At 36.0% G+C, this 20,318-nt stretch overlaps 1 protein-coding gene across 1 annotated transcript in view; it reads right to left on the bottom strand.

The window, feature by feature from the left end:
* Positions 1-2,577: 2,577 nt before the first annotated feature.
* DMRT3 (doublesex and mab-3 related transcription factor 3) overlaps positions 2,578-20,318 on the bottom strand; it is a 176,662-nt gene continuing 158,921 nt past the window's right edge. Inside the window, exon 2 of the mRNA XM_044060826.1 lies at positions 2,578-3,880. Coding sequence (XP_043916761.1) covers positions 2,916-3,880 — 965 coding nt within the window. The 3' untranslated portion in view covers positions 2,578-2,915. The remainder of the gene's footprint in view (positions 3,881-20,318) is intronic.

Raw genomic sequence — 20,318 nt, 5'->3', positions numbered from 1 at the left:
TAGAAGAATTTGCTTTAACTATTGATTAATACAATTCTCACTGCTTCTGTTTCTTGCGATAGTATGCATCTGTTTGTTCTTTTTCCTTGTACTGCCTTTTACTTATCTTATACAAATAGACAGACTGCCTATTATACAACTTTCAATCTTCTCCATAAATAATATAGGACCATGGTTTTAATGACTGACCAACTACTTCTTCTTTAGGCTGCAAACTTTCCCATTTTAATTCCTTCTTTGTCTACAGTCTGTAAATCTGGTACCCATTTGCAGTTTCTTTCAATTTCAATCAAATTTCAATTTCTTTGGATTGTCAAACTACAAGCGGATAATGACTATGGTCTTAATTATATGGTCCCCTTAAAATTAGTTTTAAAAGCTAATGGTGTATTGATTTTAATTGTTTTTAATTGTTTCTTGTTAATTGTTTTTGGATCTTTTAATTGACTTTTAACTGATTCGTTGATTTTGTAATCTTTGAGAGTATTTGAATCTGTGTTTTTTATTTTATTCCTGGATCTGATGAAGGGCACCCAGCCTGAAAGCACTCATCAGTAAACTATTATATGCAGGACAGCTTTGTTAGTTGGTTCTTCTGCTTTTCCTGTGATATTTTGTTTGTTGTGTTGAACCAACTTTTAGCCACAGTCAATTTTTTTTTGCTCCTGTCTTACACACTGCCCCTAAATTAATTTCACAGTCACCTGTTATCATGGAATGTCTTTACTTGGTCCTTTTGGTGATGTATATTATTTATGCTATCCGTAAAACATTGTACCTCTATATGTGTAGAACAGGTTCCTATTGGAACATTGAATTTTCAATTGTTCAAATCAGTAAAGGTTGATCTTTAATAATCGAACAATTGAAAATTCGAAATGTTCAAAATGAACATAAAAAAAAAAGAAAAAGTAAAGGGTATAGCAGGGGGCAAGCCCCCCTGCACCCCCACAGCCCCCACTACTTAAATATACCAACTCCAAGATTGCACTACAGTGTAGGAAAGGGAAATCTTCCCTTTCCACACAGTAGTTCATTAAAGTGCGATCTCGGAGTTGGTATATTTAAGTAGAGGGAAGTGTGGGTGTGCAGGTGGGCTTGCCCTCCTGCTTTAACCCATCAGGGTACTTTGTCTTTGTTTTTTTTTTAATTTCAAAGTTACGGAACTTCTATCATATGATGTCGACCATATGGTATTCGAAGTTTCGTAACTTCGATTTACTAATAGGTAACCGTGTAGAACTGTATGCATTTGTAAGGGCAGACTGTAATTGCTGTATATTTTAACTACTAGTGCAATGTCTTAACAGCTGTGGAGTGTTCTTCAGTATCTGCTTTTCATGTTATTGTGAATGCTACTTTCAGGGTCTTAAGTGAAAGTGGGTCTAGTCCAGAGGCTGGTCCAGCTAGGCAACCTGGTAAATAAATGCAAACAAACAAAATAACAAACAATAAATAAATAATTCCTAATAAAATACTGATAAATGTGATTGACAAAATCAAATAAGAATAAATTCAAATATTAAGAAGAAGAAACTAGAATGTCAGAGAAAAGTACACAAGTCTATTCTGCAGGCTGCTGGCTAAACTGAATAAAATAATTAAATCATTAAAACTGTGCTATTTGGCACATACTTTAAAGAAAATTAAAAAAAAACATACTTGGGCTGCTTGGGCTAACTGGCTGAATAACCTGAAAAAAAAGAACAAAAAAAAGTAAAACAGAAACATGCCTGTAACACTGTAAGAGAACCCAAGAAACATACATACCAATAGTAAAAATAAATGCAATAAAAAAGAAACTAGTAAACAGAAGTTCATTCAGTAAGAGTAGCTAACATGAAGAAACAATCTTTGCTGGAACCACCCATACTAACTAGAAATGTTATAGCAGTATAGAACTGATATGAAAGCTTTAGGTACAAAAGAACATGCAAGCCCAAGAACAACACAGGCAGCATGCTTTGGAGTCAAGCACCAGAGACGATTCTAGAACTAAAGCCTTGCTGGTTGCCCCTACCCAGAAAATAACAGGATCTTGGAAGCAAAATTAAGAAGACCACTGTCATACATTACAACCATGTTATTTTGGTTTATTTCTATAGGATTATGTACATGCTACATTAAACTGACAACACCTATTTTTTGTAGTCACAACACATTTCATGCAGTTCACAGTAATGGTCTACTGTGCATATTGATGTAAATTAACATGTACATCTAAGGACAGGTTGTAAACAGTAAGTACTTGCTTAGAACTTAAGTCTATCTTTCTATGTGTCAAAGTTTATATATTTCACAGCTACTAATTTACGTCATTTTTATGCCCCAAGTGCAGCCAAATCTTATTCAGTCATAATCTTTATTCCAAGCACCATATTTTGTTTATAATTTAATCCAGTGCCAAATGCAATTAAAGTTCAGACATTATAAAAAAAAAACGCTTGAAGATCTCTCTCACAGCATAATGCATCCAAATATTTAATGTTCATATGTTTGATGTGTGTGTGTGTGTGTGTGTGTGTGTGTGTGTGTGTGTGTGTGTGTGTGTGTGTGTGTGTGTGTGTGTGTGTGTGTGTGTGTGTATATACTGAGAGGTAATTCAGCCTCTCTTTCCCTGTTGCAAAGCTGTCACATATTTTCAAAAAAGCTTCATCAGTTTTATTTTTTATAGCTCCTTTTTTCATAGTGAAGCACTAGAAATGGTTTACCACAAATGCTTCTCTTTTCTGGTGTATATATGGTTTCATATTCATCAGCTCTCTATTTTCATTTTTTTGTTATTTTTAAGCAAGATTACGTAATTGCTAGTCACCATACCACAACAGTAACATATTTCAGTCCTCTGTTTTGTTGAGTTTTGTCAGTCATCCTTTCCAACCAGAGCAGATCATATGTTATGGTTGCCTACCAGCCTAGGAGGATGCATTTAGGATCCTGGAATCAGAAGAATCTGATCTTTCATCATATTCATCTTCTGTATAAAGATTTGGCTTTGATATTACAGGGCACCCATCATCGGGAATGGTGAGTCTAGGATCTTCTGCAGGCCGAGCTGTGAGGACAGGAGAACTTCTGAAAACACTAGCAGAACTATTTGAAAATGGTGCAACATACTGAGACCTTAACTGGTACTGCTGCTGTAAAGTCATTGTGTTCCACAAAGAAACATCATTGGGAACAAAGGGACTGGACTGATTTCTTGCCAAGGTGTTCCGTAACATAAGGGGATATCGAGGTGGTTGAGGAAATGGATGCTGCAATGGCATAGCTAATGGATTAGGCAGAACACTGCTTGAATCAGCTGAGAACCGTAGTGTGTCAGGAACTCTAAAAGCTGAACCTACAGACCATTTTGCAGAAGAGATAGGGTAAGAAGTTAATGTGTGTTCAAATAAATGGCCATTTGAAGGCAAAACAAGAGCATCAGAGCCTTCCGCAGTAGTTCTGTCAGAGCTTAAGGAAGATCGACTCGATAAGAGAACTTCAATGGCTCCAACTAAATCTCCGCCACAGCCTTTTAAGATCAACTCAAGAACAGCTGGTTTATGATTTGGAAATATTTTCTTCAGCACTTCCAGTGGCGGTCTGTTGGCTTTCAGACTAAATGGTAGGGACACCGTTCCAGACAGACCTTCAATGAGAAGATGGTTTGGCTCAGCTTGGTACTTGGGGCTTTCTGTTCTCACCTCAGTAGTGCTGCCATTTTTCTGTTCAGTGTAACGGTCTTCATCAGCTGCAACAACTTCTGGACTTTCTGTTGTAAAGCAGTTTTTGCTTTTCGGGTCCTCAGGAGAATTTTGCTGGTCTGTATCTTTGTCACTGTAGTTTTCAGCGCTCTCAGTTCCGTTATTCTCTCTTAAATGATCGTCAGAAATAACTGCAGAATGAGAAATACAAAACAATGTTTAGGAACAGTTCTGTCTGTAAATAATGAAAAGCAAGTTTAGCCAAGAAAGCTTCTCTGTCTTTACCAAACACTAATACTTTTAAAGTGCAGCTTCTATTTTAGGTGTTCAAAATCCACGTATTGTGTAGAGTTTGCATGTATTCCCTGGGTCTGCATGTGTTTCTGCTTTGTAATCCAGCCTCCTCCAACCTCCCGAAAGCATATATGTTAAATGGCTACTGTACTTTCTACATACATTCTGCATTTACATTTGTCTTTGTGGCCCAGAAAATCAATGAAAATTCCCCTGAGAAAACCTAGTCTATTTAAATAGATAATAAATAAATAAACTAAAACAAAGGTGATCTGTGTACTCTAAGAATAACACTTACTCTGGGTAAGTAAAATATTCAAGTGAATTATGTAATACAGTTATTTAAACTCTACTTAATTGGCCTGTGTACCAGACAAATATGCACTGTAAAGATATAATCTTTGTATATATATATATATATATATATATGGCACACTACTACATGGATAACAAAAGTGGCTTCAGAGTTCAAGCAGCACAGAACATTTGCCCTCGGTTGTGCTGACACCAATATTCTGTTTTTTTCCAACAAATTAGCATTGCAATAGACAGCTGGGGTGAGATTTAAGAGGCCTCTAGTCTGTTTTCTTCCACATGCAAGTTTCAGATTATGGAGAGGAACTACTAACTGAAGGATGGCAACTGAGATTAAACTTTTGCCATAGTAATTTGCTCATTTAATGGGGCACAGCGTATACGTTCCCTCTTGCTCGTGTGACAGTATACACACTTTAGTCAATTATCAATGCATGTCTCATACCTCACTCAGGCTAAAACGAAGCTAAATAGATCCCTTCTGTTTTTTGAAAAGTTAAGTAGCAAGCCTTTTTTTTGCTGTTGTTGATCTTACTAAGCTTTAGTCCCACCAAAAAGTGTATTTTATTGAATTAGCACATATAATTATATCTCACAGGAATATGTTCATAAATGCAGAAGTCAGTAATATTACAGAATTTTTAGACATCATTCTCATCAGATTTATTTGGGTCAGTAGGAAAGTAATTTATTGCATCACAGTTTCCCTTGGAGTTTAAGAAGATGATTATGTTTACTTTTACTCTTACATTAACTATGATGGTGTCGTGATCTGTTATACTACAACCAGATTTATGACATTTTCTCAAAATGTCAAAATATCATTAGACAAAATAGCAAACCTGAAGAAACACACACACAAAAAAAAAGTCTTTTTTTTTGCAATTAACCCACTCCCTGTTAATTATATATACTAATTCCAAGATCTTACTACAGCAGGGAAAGGGCTAATTCCCCAATCTCCTCTGTTTTGCAATCTCACAGAGTTGGTTTTCCATCTTTTGTTATGCTTTGGCATATCCAGCTTTGACCTTTTAAGTCTGACCACTTGTCACACGATATTTGGACATTTTGGAGAAATTTCATGAACTCACTACAACCAACAATGGAAAGCAGAAAGATATGAGGTTTGTTAGTACAATATTTAAGATGTTGCTACCTAATGGATGGATTTTGATTAGCATGGTAAATTAATACTGGGTCAATCTTATTTGATGTGAACAATTTAGCCAAGGCTATGTGAGAGGTTTGGACTCTACTGTTTGTTGAGAGGATGAAGTGTGAGAATTTAATGCTGCTGTGAGTTTTCCCCCTTCGTATTGCATTGTGCAAGCCAGTAGTGTACTTTTGGGGGTTTCCCTTTTCTTCACTGTGGTGCAACAGTGGAGCTGATATGTATAATTTTGCAGGTGTGTGGAGGGCTTGCCCCCACATTGAGGGGTTCAGGGAGCCTCCCTCCAAAAAAGATTTTTTTGTGATTTTTAGGTTTTATCCCACCATTTTTGGTATGTAATTAGCTGTGAGCTGAAAAAGCATTTTTTGATGTTAATGCCCGAGAATTTGCCAGGAACTCCTCCTATATGGTAAGTTCCTGTAATAAAGAAGAGATCTGAAAGAGCAGCAGCAGCAGCGAAAAGCTATCTTACTTATTTACTTTTTTTAATTAAATTTTTTCGAAGAAAGGGTGTCGTAAGTTCCTGTAATATTATATCCAATACTTCTGAGAGTAGTTATTTCTAGCCCTGATTCCTCCTAGACAAATAAGTGCCCAAAGAAGAATATACTTGGTAATATAACAGTAATAAGTAGGCATTGGAAGCAATGAATTGGACATGAAAAACAGCCTGATAAGGAATAATAGAAGTACATGTGTAGGGGTCATTAAGGGGTAATAAAAAGTATAGTCTGTTGCTGTGATGATGTACCACTTTCACACCAGATGCACTTAGAATTAAGCTGAAATTTGGTAGGAAATATTTTTGATCTGCTATGTAGCTTGGGTTACGTGACTGCAGGGTGTGGAGGGCGAAGTTTTGTGTGAAATGGTAAGAGACAGTTGTGATTCAAAAGCTTCTTCATTAGGCTTTGTCTAAGACTCATAAAGATAAAATAATGTAAAATTCAGAAATGGTGCTGAACAGTACATAGAGAAACAAACAAACTGGCGAATAAACTGCCTTGAGAGTATATTTCACTTTTGTAGACATGAGAATGATTAGCAACAAATTCATTGTTTTTTATACTTAACTCTACATTAGATGGGGAGGAAGCACAATGTAAAAGAACAATTGTATCAACTTAGTCACCCATGTCTTCTGAGACATTGCTTGGCTCAACAGGAATAATGAATTAGATCTGCATTTATAACTGCAGTATTGCATTAAATGTGGAAAATGAAGAATGCCATCCTGTTGTGATGCAGCTATATCCTTTGGAATGGCCGTGGCACAAATAGAAGGCAGGAAATGGGAGTATGCATGGTAAACAGCATAAACAAAAAGATACAGGCTTATACAATGATACACAATGCAACAGACACACACGGTTGCATGGTCAGATTCACATACAGACACACACATACACACACACACACACACACACACACACACACACACACACACACACACACACACACACACACACACACATCTATGTTCCTCTCTGTATGTAGAGGTGTTTTGGAAACATGTTAAACTCTTTAAACTTTGCAATAGATATAGATTGAAATGATTTGTGCCAGGGAAAATTGTCTATAAAAATTAAAACAAATGGCTGGAGTGAACAGAGAGCAAGCACAGAGAGGGATAAAACATTTGTTATCCCATGCACATGGAATTTTTGTAAGTATGTACGTATACATGAGAACAAAACAAAGAAGGAGTCCTGGCAATGGCCATTTATTCAGATGATCAGTATATAATAGTAAATTGTAAAATGTGCTTCTAGCAAGAAATGCTTGCAACCAGTTATATGACTAGAGTAGAAATGAGTAAAGCAAAATCAAGCAGTGGCAGATATAGGAACAGACAGGGAAAGGAGTTTGTGATTTCCGAAAAAAAAAATTAGAACTCCACGTTTAATAATTGGTGAGAAGATGACCTGAGAATGAATTAAAAAGTATGGTATTACAAAAGACATGTTAATATCTGGCAGGATTAGGCTTTTATACTATAAATAATATATATATAACTATATAAAAGGCAGGAATTTATTTTTTTTCTCCTTCATTTTTTTCCACATCTCATCATATGTCTATTGAAATTACCTTTTTATGCCTGTATATATCTGTATTGGAGCTTTTCTCCTCGGGTCTCCACTGAAAACGGGCCAAAAACCCAGCTGGACCAACCCGGTTAACAAATGTCAATAAATAAATAAATAAAAGGCATGGCTACTAGGAACAATATCTTTGGGTGCAGATAGTTATATCAGCTATATTTATTTTTTTATTGTCAAAAGAAACCGAGAAGAAGCCATTAGAACTTCAAGCCGTTTCAGAGAAGTGGCTTTAATTCTATGAAAAGGAATGTTTTGTATGCATAAACAAAAAGATGGAAGCATTTTTATGGTGCATCCTGCTGCCCACTATTCAGTATCATTTCTGAATTTTTTTGGTGAAATTGGTGGACACATGCAAGTGCACATATGGAACACTTGTATAAGGCAATGTGACAAAGGTGGAAGGCAAATGGCAACAAATTAAATTGTGACATATTTGTGAAAATAACAGCAAGCTATAAGAACGGGGTATGATGTGGGAACTATCAGCTGCTTGTAAAAAGTAGCTATAGGAACATCATGGAAACTATGTCAATCATAAAATAAAGGAAATATTGGAAAACAATGTGCTGAAGTTATAGCACAAATACTGAAAAAGGAAATAGAAGAGGGAATTAATGGGACTTTATTTTCATGTTTCATATCAGAAACTAACTGCAAAGTGGTGTAAATGCCTTGGATAACATGCTACCCTAAGGATAAATCTTACTGAAATCTAGCCCATAATATTTCCACTCACTTAGTCTCAGGACTTATGATAAATATATGGAAAGATTGTTTATGGATAGAAAAGGATTTTAGGATTACCCACAAAGAATTTATTACCATCTTATGTGCATACAATAGATGATCAGAATGCAAACAGTATCAGAAGGAGTACTTCAACACCAATCATTGTGGCTACACCTACTAATACAAAGTTCTACACAATGACACTACTGCCGTACTTATGCAAGGACATCCAAATCCTAAAGAGATACAATGTGTGCCATGTATCAAAATATGTAGATGTGATAAAAAAAAAACAAACTCAAATGTGTGAAATACATTAATCTATGGGTGTAAAACAGTTATTTGCACAATGTGAAATGCTTGGTGGCTTACACAATATATTTTCATATACACAGTGTCTCGATCACAAAGTTAGCTGCCACATCATAAGGTTGAGTTACTACACTGTCCTGCATCAAAAAGAATAAATTCTTTTGAATTCTTTTAAACTTCTAACTGTAAATGTGGTGGTAAACATACATAATATGTGCAAACTATGACAGCGAAAGTTCTAATGTTTAAGTGTTCTATAAGTGCTTGCCACGCCCAAAACATGCTGATGGCTTGTCAAGAATAACTTAAAGGGGCATGTTAAAAACCTACGCAAGTCTTTCAACCAAACACCAGATAAATACATGCCATGACTGTTGGTTACACTCTACAAAATAAAGTTGCAGAAACAGTGTTAAGGTTACAGGATGGAAGAATCGGTGCCAGGTACTATTAGTCAAACATACGCAACTGTACCTTCACAAAAAGGTAAACAACCTCTAGAAGTTGATGGTTACATTTATCACCTTGAAAAAAGAATGAGGATACTGATGCTATGTCAGGAAAAGGTCTGACACATGCAATGGTAGATATATAAGAATACCGCAGGAAGTGGGAGAGTTACTAATAGAAAGCATAGGGCATCATCATGCTTCAGACCCTACTGACAAATCCATCCTAAATGCTAAGGATAAAATAAGTAAATGTGCAAATCAATCATCTGCTGATCCTTGTCGAATAGTATCTGATGTATTGGCTCCCACATTTCAGGACACCATCCTGCATGTGTCAAATATCAAAGCTTTTAAACAGACTGCTCAGAGAAGAAGACAAAAGAACAATCTTGTCTATGAGAAAGATCTAACAGATATGCCTCAACTGACACCATGTATGCTGCCAATAAAAATCTTTCATAAGAAGGTATAGTGAAAAGAGTATACACAGTGACCCTGTTGTTATAACTACAAGTAACTTTGGCAGTCTAATGTGTACACTATTTATACTAGTGGACAGTACATTTTCAATCACTACTTCTGAGTTTAAACAATTATTCATGATATATGGAAGAGTGGGCTCACAAAGATCATAAAATTATGGCTTAGGAGTATGGTATACTCCCAGCAAAGTCCAAACAGTGTTACAACACGTCTTGGGCTATAGTATAGAGCATGATATGACACTTGCCCCACACATGATTCTGACAGATTTTGAAAAGGGTGCAGTACATGCCATAAAAAAACAATTTTCCTGACAGCTTTCCCAAAGGGTTCTGGTTTCATTTATATCAGATTGTCTGAAGGCAAGTCCAAAAATTAAGGATGGTTAGTCACTTTGGAAATTACACAAGGTTTGCATTACTTGTGAAGCAGCTTCTTGCACCAGCATTCCTAATTCCAGAACATATTAAAGATACATGCAATGATATGCCTAAAGATGGTAAACCCCTTTGCAGTTTCTTTGACAGCAACTATGCAAATGGTAGGCAAAGTCGATATAATACAGGTAAATAAACATCTACACACATGCCACTTTTTTTTTAGCATTAACTTCTGAAATTATTGTGATACAGTGGCCCGAGGAATGGTGCAGGCTATTTCTCATCATTGCGCCTTTTAGTCTTAAATATGGTCTATACATCCTAAGTTTACATTACAGATCACTGAATGACATATCTCAGCTTTCATTACTAACCATGGGCCTTATCTCTGTACTTGCATATATGCAGTCAATGACAGTACAATTACAGTCATCTCTCTTTAGTAACTTCACATATGTACTGTTAGGATAAGAATTTTATGTACATTTCTCCATGTGGTGTGAACAACAGTTATCTTCAGGGTTTCACTGTAAGGCTTGACCTACTTATTTACACTGGAGTCCTATGAACTGCCCTATTGTTATTGCCATGATATTGTCTGGGAGTGCTATGCAGGCAATATATCACACAGTTACCATTTTTGATTCACAATAATTATTTTAAAAATGTTTCATATTGCTGTATCTCGAATGTTGTTACTTTTGGATTCTGTGTGTTTGGGATTGTACACACTCAGTAATGTGGACGCAGTATCACTGGATTCAAGCATGTTGTCTGTGGTATTCTAATAGTAAAAAAATATATATATATATATATATATATATATATATATATATATATATATATATATATATATATATATATATATACATACACATATATAAAAGGACTAAACATGGTCAAATATTTTTTAGATAACATCTGATTAGTCACCACAATTTGATTAGCTAACCAGATGGTTGACAAGAGTGCAAAACTGCACATTTACGGGAGTTGGAGAATATGCCCTTTCCCCAGTATTGTGCGATCTCTGTGACAGTATGCAAAATTAGCTGGGTAAAAGATGAAGAAATGCACAAACAACCAAGAAAATCATTGCACAAGCAGTATGCAGGCAATAAGAGCCAGTGAGCCCTGAAATAATCTAATGTGTGCTTTAAATCAAGCCAACATGTCCAGTTCAGTACAATTCAGTACAAGGATGCTTTCTTTATTCAGACAAACAAGAAGGTATAAGCGCTTTTGTTCCAAAAATTAAAGCAGGAACTTCATCAGATACAAGGAAATTAAGGAAGTAAACTGTTTTAAATAGGAAGTCTTACATGACATCACCTTCTGGATTAGTGAAAAACATTCCCAAGTCTGAAACAGTCTTCTGAAATAGAAGTCTGAAACACTACACATAAATGTGTCAGCACAAAACAGTATAAATATCAAAATATAAAAATATAAAAATGCATATAAAAACTGATTGTGCAAACGTCAACACCCTAAACTATGTATTATAAACACAAGAATAAATATGTAAATATGTGTATATATAAAAATGCTTTTAAGATGCTTTAAAAATATACATATATATATATATATATATATATATATATATATATACACATATATAAAATTGATGAATTATAAATCAGAATTGATGGACATGCTCCACCTAAAGAAATCCAAGTCACTGCGAGCCACACGCTCTAGTCAGCTAAAGCTCGCCACAACAATAAATAGAACATGCTGGAGGGATAGATTCCTGTCACAGAGACTCCCCATGCTTTGGAACAAAATTCATATCTACATTAGGCAGAGTCCCTCACTAACACTCTTCAAGAGAAACCTTGACGAGTGGATGGGTAACAGAAAATACACCCCTGGGATCACTTCATTGGCTCTGCTTGACAGAGGCTCAGTTAATTAATTAATTAATTAATTAATTAATGGGGCGGCGAAAGCCGACACACTCTGGCTAGGCTTATAAATGCCCTCGGGCAGATAGCCTAGTATCTACCTATGAACCTATGAACCTATATATAAACATATAAATAAAATATGCATACAGTTAAAAATCCACTAGGAACAAATTAATAAAGTTCATGTACATATACATACAACAGGTATGAAGGCCATTTATATAAAAACATTTTTGTACCATATCCATATCTAAAGGGAATGTTTCACCTATCAAGAGCCCTCAATTTAAGCAGACTGCTTATAGAAAGGCTGTCATTTAAGCCTGGCCAGTGGGTGGCATCAAGTCGTAACTGCCATAGCAACTCAGTTTTTTCAAGTAAATATGGCCAGGTTGCCCCCCCCCCCCATTATGTCTGTTTTGGACTTCAAGTACTACAAATTTGAACTGGTGATTTATGTACTCACTAATGTGTCTAGCAAGTGCATTCACTAGCATCCCTTATATTCCTAAGGTGCTCGCTGATCCTATTTTTAAGCTTACATTCCATCTTCCCCACATAAAAACATGGGCAAAAGGAACATATAGCACAATAGACCACTCTTTCAATTAAACAACTACACCTCTCAGGTATTTTTATTTTCATTTTATTAATTTCACATTCACTGATTTCCAAAATGAAAGGGCAAAATTTACATGTCCCACAGTTAATCATCTGACCCTTCCTATAGTTTCCATCATTGTTACATTCGAAAATGTTCTTCAAGTTAGGGCCCTTCTTGAAAACACACACAGGTTTTTCTCCTAAGATTTTAAAATATTCTCTGTCACTACTCAACAAATTCCAATTCTTACACAAAATATTGTTAATAGTGTATGCATCATTTGAGAAGACAGGTTGAAAAACTTGTGTGGTAATTAGTTACTTCAGACCCAGAGGAATGGTGCCCCCTATGTATTTCCTGGTTATGGACAATTGTTTGGTCATTCACAACAGTGTCCATGACTGTTTCAGTTATGCTCAACCCAGTCAAATTGGGGTGGTCAGTATTAGAGGTGCTCAAAATTGGTGCAAAATACCCACATTGTCTTTTCTCACTAACCTCCTTCATGATGTTGTCAATTAAATTGGGGAGGGGTAACCTCTTCTCAAGAAAATTTCCTTCAAGTTAAGGCATTCTCTGGTAAAACCTATCCAAGTTGTCACCATGCATGCTGCAGGCACAAATTGCCCCTTAATAACTGCACGTTTCTGAGTGAATGGGTGGCAGCTGTCAAAATGCAGAAAACTATTGGAATAGGTTTCTTTTCTGAAAATTTCAGCCACAAATCTCTGTTGTTCCAGATCTTTTTAACAGAACATCAAGACAGGAAATCTCACATGCATTAACACTATATGTGAACCTCAAAAAAGAGGATGAGTTATTAATATAGTTAATGAATTCAACAATTTGGTCTCTAGGGCCTTCCCATAAAATAAACATGTCATCCAAATGCCTTATGTAAGATTTACAGAATTGGAAATATGTTCATTGTTTCAAAGTACGTTTTCTCCATTCCAACATGACGATATTGGCGTACAGCCCCCCACATGCTGAACCCATAGCAACCCCTTGTCTTTGTAAATAATACTGATTGTCGAACAAGATAAAGTTGCTTCTCAGCACCATATCCAAAATCTGTTCGTACATATTAATTTTGTCCTGGGGTATTCCCTTAGAAAACAAATAATCACAAAACCATTCCTCCATGATGGAATGTGGAATAACAGAATATAAATCTACTACATCAATTGCAATAAATAAAAAGTCGGACCTAAAACAAGTGTTATTGATTTTCCTTAAGAATTCCCAGGAATCAATACATAGGTGGGGTTCATTCAAAAGTAACTTATTTAGTTCAGTATCCAGAAATTTAGCTAAGGGGTGAGTGATTGATCCCTGGGCATCAACAATGGGATGCATGGGTGGTTGTTGAATGTTTTTATGGAGTTTCGGCAAACCAAAAATTGTGGGTGTAATTGGAAATTCCATTGTCAGATAGTGTAGTTCGTGAATTAGGTTCATAGGTTCATAGGTTGGTACTAGGCTATCGACCCTAGGGCCTATACAAGCCTAGCCATAACAATTCCCTGGCTATTTCTTCCCACACTATTTACTTCCCTGGACCCCTGTTTAGCAGGGCAACTGATGTGATTCCCCGGGGTGAATTTCCTTTCTCCCATCCAGTCATCAAGGTTCCTTTTGAAGAGGGCCAAAGAGGCACTCTGCTTGACATGTATGGGCAGTCTATTCCAGAGTCTGGGGAGTCTCTGGGTCAGGACCCCATCCCTCTAGCATGTTTTATTTATTGTGATGACAACGTTTAGATCCCTGGAGCATGTGGCTTTGAGGGAATGGGATTTCTTTAAGCGTAGCATGTCCATCAGCTCTGGGTTTGACATGGCCTTGTATGTTAAGCAGAGATTGTCTTGGAGTAGACGATATGTGACAGAGTATATTTTTTAAGATGGCCAGCATAGGGTATCTGCTTTCGTCCTGTGATTCTTTTAGTGAGGTATTTCTGCAGCCTTTCCAGTTGTTGCAGATGTCTTGAGAGGTACATACCAAATGGGGCGTTGTATTCTATAATGGGTCTAATGAGGGATGAGTACAGTGGGACAATGACCTCCTTTTTCTGGATGTAAAGCCCTTAGTGATGAGGTGTGCCACATAGAAGGATTTCCTGACTGTTGTTACGATGTGGTTACTGAAGGTGAGACCACTGTCCACCTGTGTCCCTAAGTCTCTTATCACACTTTCGGTGTTTAGTGTACTGCCACCTATGTGGTAATTCATGTTTTTTCCCAAAGGGGATATCTATACATTTCTTGGCATTGAGCTTGAGCCCATGGCTCTGGCACCAATCATCTGTTTCTGTAAGGCCCTTTTATAGAGTATCCACATCATTTGGGGATTCAATAATGGCTAGTAATCCAAAAATGTGTGCTCAAAACCAGAAGTGGAGAACTCCGAAACTGTATTAAAACAAATATATTTGCAAAAACGAACACTAAAAATCGATTAAACAAGCCAAATACATAAATGCCTTCTCAATCCCAATATGCATTTTCGTCTTATTTCATAGACTTCATCAGATGACCAGTGCATAACATTGATATCAATTTATATTATTCATTAATTAACCAGCCAATACCTTACTTTATTTAACTTTTAAAACACCCAATAGAGATCTTACCTAATTAATATTACTATTTCTTCAAAATTAAAACACTTTTATTTCTTAAAACCAATCAATCATTTGTATAATTAAATACATATTTAAAAAAATAGTTATCCGAAACCTTTACATAAATACCATAGATATACCTATGAAAGTAAACCTAAAACCCCTATGTCCCCCCATAATCAAGAGAGAGATGGGGCTGACCTACAAGGGGAGGATAATTATGAATATGAGGAAGAATTCCCACCCCTTCGGAGGTCAGAAAGACTAATGAATAAACAAGGACCGCAACCACCAAATTTTCAGTGGAGGGGGGGAGAAGGGGAAGGGGGAGATATTAATAGACCCCCTTTCTGATGCTAGAGATAGTAGGGGAAATTGTTATATATGGCATTAAGAGTACTTTTAATAATTTTTCTATTTACAATTTTAGTAATTTAGTGCTAGAGAAAGAGCATTTTTTATTGTTTTCCAAGGGATTGAAATTCATCCCATACAAAAAGGGAAACATTACTCAAACTTTGTTAGATATAAAGCTGTTTTTAAGAAAAGTTAGTTTGGGTATTAAGAAACCTATTGAAAATATTGCTAATAATAAAGAATTAAGATGTAAAACTACCTGCAATCCACCACTACATCCCCAATTAAAAAATCTGGAAACAATTATGGAAAAAGAAATTAGAAATAAACAGAATAATATTAGATTTAAAGTGAACCTGAGTGATAAAGAAAAAGACTTATTATATGAAATAAAAGGGAACTCAAATATTAGAGTTATGAAACCAGATAAAGGGGGAGGGGTGGTGATTATGGACAGCATTAGTTATGAAAGTAGAATGAATAAGATTTTATGGGATGAAAGTAGGTACAATAGTGTTTCTAAAAATGAAGTTAATATAGCTTATAATAAAATAGACATAAGCTTAGCGGATATGGTACAAGAAGAATTAATAGACCAAAAAAGTTTTAGATATTTAAAAGTTGATAAACCAAAAATACGCACTATATTTGGGATACCCACGATTCATAAAAATCAAAATAACCCCCCATTAAGACCAATAGTATCTGCTGATGGGGGTAAAACATATCCCTTAGCCAAATATGTGGGCAACAAACTTAAAAACATATGGTTAACAAGAGAAAATATATTAAGAGATTCCTGGGACCTTCTTAAAGAAATAACTGACGACTTATATCAGGAAAATCTATTATTTATAATAGTGGGTATTATAGACTTATTTTCTTCCATACCATATAAGAAAGATATGGATATGTTTGAGGAAATTGTCTATGAAGACCCACATTTAACTCAGAATGAGAAGTTAATTAGTGTATGGCTAATGGATATAATATTGAAAAATAATTTTCTATACTTCAACGGTGAATTTTATCAACAAATTCAGGGGGTAGCTATGGGGGCAGCTTGTGCCCCTACCTATGCCAACCTAGTTTTAGCTAAGTGGGAAGAGAATAACATTTTAAACTCTGAATTTAAGGACTGTTGGAAATTATACCGTAGGTTCCTGGATGATATAGTTATTTTTTGGATAGCTGGGCAAGAGAAATTTACTGAATTTATAACATATATTAGTAATACCACTAATTTTTTAAAATTTACATACAATATATCAGACACCAGTTTGCAATACTTGGATATAGAAATATATAAAGTTGAGAATAAATTTGCAACCAAAATATTCAGGAAGCCTACATATTGTAATTCCTTCCTACACTATAATAGTGCACACCCTTTACATTGTAAAAAGAATATTGTTAAAGGACAATTTGTAAGGGGAAGTCGAATGACTAGCTTGGACAAGGACTTTTTAATAGAATGTGAATTATTAGAAAGAATGTTCTTAGAGCGAGGCTACCCCCTGAAATTTATTAATGACATTAAAGAAGAAGTAAGAAATGGAAGACACATAAGATTTAAACCTATACTGAAATGTACAGAACAAAATGATGAGGTTAGTAAAAAAAGTAACAAAATGAGTAATGAAGAAAATGTTCAACAGGTACTTGTTTTAGAGTATAACGGGTTAAATAATGGTATTAAGAATATATTTTTAAAAGAATGGGAGAGATTTGTTGCTTTAACGGATCTGGAGAATGTGTCCCAAATCCCACATAAAATAATATATAAGAATTCCCAGAGTATTAGATCTATAATAGAAAATAAAAACAATGTAAATCCCAATAAACATAGAGTTGGTACATACAAATGTGGACGATGTACACAATGTACTTATATTATAAACACAGATAGATATTATTTGAATAGTAGAGATAGATGGATATATAATTTAGAACATTTTAATTGTGAATCAAGGGGTGTGGTATATTTGGTTATTTGTGAGTCCTGCAATTCATTTTACATAGGAAAAACAGAAAGAATGTTAAAAAGGAGAATTTATGAACATACCTATGACATATCTGTGGGGAAAGATACTAATGCCTTGTATAGGCATTCCAAGGTATGTTCAAAAGCCAAATTATCCTTTATGGTTTTAGAACAAATTAAAAATAACATCAAAGGTGGCCCGTGGGAAGAAAAATTTGAATTCAGAGAGTTATGGTAGCAGGTGACCTTAGAAGCAGGCAGATCTCCTGGTTTAAATGATTATATATCTATATTGCCCTTATTAAAATTAAGATCTGCCAAACTTTGAAATACAAACCTAAATGAATACATACAAAAAAACACTAGAGGGCAGCCATACACTGTTCTGTTTTCCTTTCTCTATGAATAAATGTTTTCAACATTATAAGAATACCATTAACTAAGATAAAAAATAATTAATTATTTTTAGATACACTTATACCAATGCATTATATAAATAAATTCTATTTAATGATGGGCCACAATACTTTTTAATATATTTTAATAATAATATATTTTTTTCTATTTATTCTTGGTAATATATTTTATATAAAACAAACTTTTTTTAAATATGTATTTAATTATACAAATGATTGATTGGTTTTAAGAAATAAAAGTGTTTTAATTTTGAAGAAATAGTAATATTAATTAGGTAAGATCTCTATTGGGTGTTTTAAAAGTTAAATAAAGTAAGGTATTGGTTGGTTAATTAATGAATAATATAAACTGGTATCAATGTTATGCACTGGTCATCTGATGAAGTCTATGAAATAAGATGAAAACGCATATTGGGATTGGGAAGGTGTTTATGTATTTGGCTTGTTTAATTGATTTTTAGTGTTCGTTTTTGCAAATAAATTTGTTTTAATACAGTTTCGGAGTTCTCCGCTTCTGGTTTTGAGCACACTTTTTTGGATTACTGTTTTTTTAGTGCCCTTCCAAATTTTTACTTGGTTTTGATTCAATAATGGCTCCCAGTTTGCAGTCATCTGCGAACTTTGTTAGCCAGAGTCCCTTAGTGTTGGCCTGTACTTTAGAGAAGTACATGCCAAACAAGAGAGGTCCCAGGACTGAACCCTGAGGTACTCCACTTGTCACTTGTCTGGAGCTGGATTTTGAGTCAGCTACTTTTCCAGTGTGGGTTCTGTCAGTAAGCCAGTTGGCAACCCATCGAGTGATGTAGGGATTAATGCCCAGCTTAGTAAGTTTATCTATGATTCCAGAGTGGGAGGTGGTGTCAAAGACCTTGGTGAGGTCCAGATAGGCTGTGTGGACTGCCTTACCCTTGTCCACGGCTCTGGAGACTGATTCAACTAAGTCAATCAGGTTCAGGAGAAAAGATTGGCCCTTCACATAACCAAACTGGGTTGGGTCCAGTGTTTTAAGGTTGCTAAAGTCTTTGTTTATAAGTTTCATGATAATACGTTCCATTGCCTTGCAGATCAGGCTCGTCAGACTGATGGGGCGGTAGTTCCCAGGATCCAAGGTGGATCCCCCCTTGTGGAGTGGGATAACTGTAGCTGTGTGCCACTCAGTGGGCATGAAGCCTGAGGTGAGAGTATAAATTAAACATGACACTTAGGTGAGTTGCCAGTTCATTTTGTAGTTCATGTAGTACACAGCCCAGGATGTCATCTTGTCTCATGGATGCTGTATTCTTAGCTTTGGAGAGAGCGTTTTTTACCTGTGTGGCCATTATTACCAGAATTTGGCAATCTTCCGGTATTGAGATGGCCCATTTAGGGGGTGAGAGGGAGGTGAAGTTGGCACTGAATCGATCTGCCAGGATATTGCCAATATCCTTGGGATCAGTATATTTAATGCCATTCTGTTGTAGCTCAGAGCAGATCTGAGCATTGCCATTTAGATTCTTGACATAGTTATAGAATGCCTTGTTGTTGTCTTTGGAATATTTGGCAATTTTATTTTCGTAACTAGCTTTGGAGGGTTTTACGAGGGATCTCAGCTTCTTACTGAGGCTGGTAAGGGAGTTTTTGCATCCTGGGATTTTCCTCTTTTCTGCAACAGTTTCTTCCCTTTGTTGTAAAGTTTGTTTATGGCAGGGGACCACCAGATTTGCTTCCTTTTTTTTGGAGGAGTGCATCTTGGTTCTATTTTGGATGGCACGATTCATGCATGAGTGCATGTGCTCGTACAGTGCCTTAGTGTAGGACTCAGCAGTCAAACTTTCAGTTCCAGTCTGCATGGGTGTCATGAAATTTGTAACTTCTGACTTGAGTAGCATGAAGTTGGCATTGGAGAAGTTTTTTATGGAGGTTTCCTTACTGGGGGGGGTGGGGGTGGGATGTGGATGTTAAGGGTGATTAGCTTATGGTCTGACCTGACCAAAGAGGGGGTGACCATAGGTGTGGAGCATTGATTTCCCATGTTGATAATGACCAGGTCTAGGATACTGGAGCCCCTGGTGGGACTATGGATTAGTTGATCCAGGGCATTGGAATTTATGAATTCCAAGAACCGTTGGGCAAAGGTGTTGGTACAGGAGTAGTTTTCCCAGTTAATGGCAGGGTAGTTGAAATCACCCAATATTAGGGTGCTTGGTTGTATATCAATATTTTCCAGTATGTTTAGATAGGTATAGTGAGAATCTTGGGGCATGATGGGGGATCTGTAGCAAGCTACAATTTGGATTGCAGTCTTACCTAGTGTTAGTTGCACCTGGAGAATTTCAGATGCATTGTGTTTTGGCACACTAACCTGGTAGTGTGAATATCCTTGGTGAATATGGACACTCCTCCACCTTTAGTGTTTCAATCCCGGTTTGGTGGCTGAAAAGTGTGGTAAGAGTTGTAGCCTGGTATTGCAGGGGTGCTCTCTGGAGCCTTGAACCAGGTCGAAGTTACT

This window comes from Protopterus annectens, chromosome 2.part0 (assembly GCF_019279795.1).
Source record: "Protopterus annectens isolate FY-2018-M chromosome 2.part0, PAN1.0, whole genome shotgun sequence".
Lineage (NCBI taxonomy): Eukaryota > Metazoa > Chordata > Ceratodontiformes > Protopteridae > Protopterus > Protopterus annectens.
The sequence above is the reverse complement of the archived record's forward strand: the minus strand, read 5'-3'. Positions and strand labels throughout refer to the sequence as shown.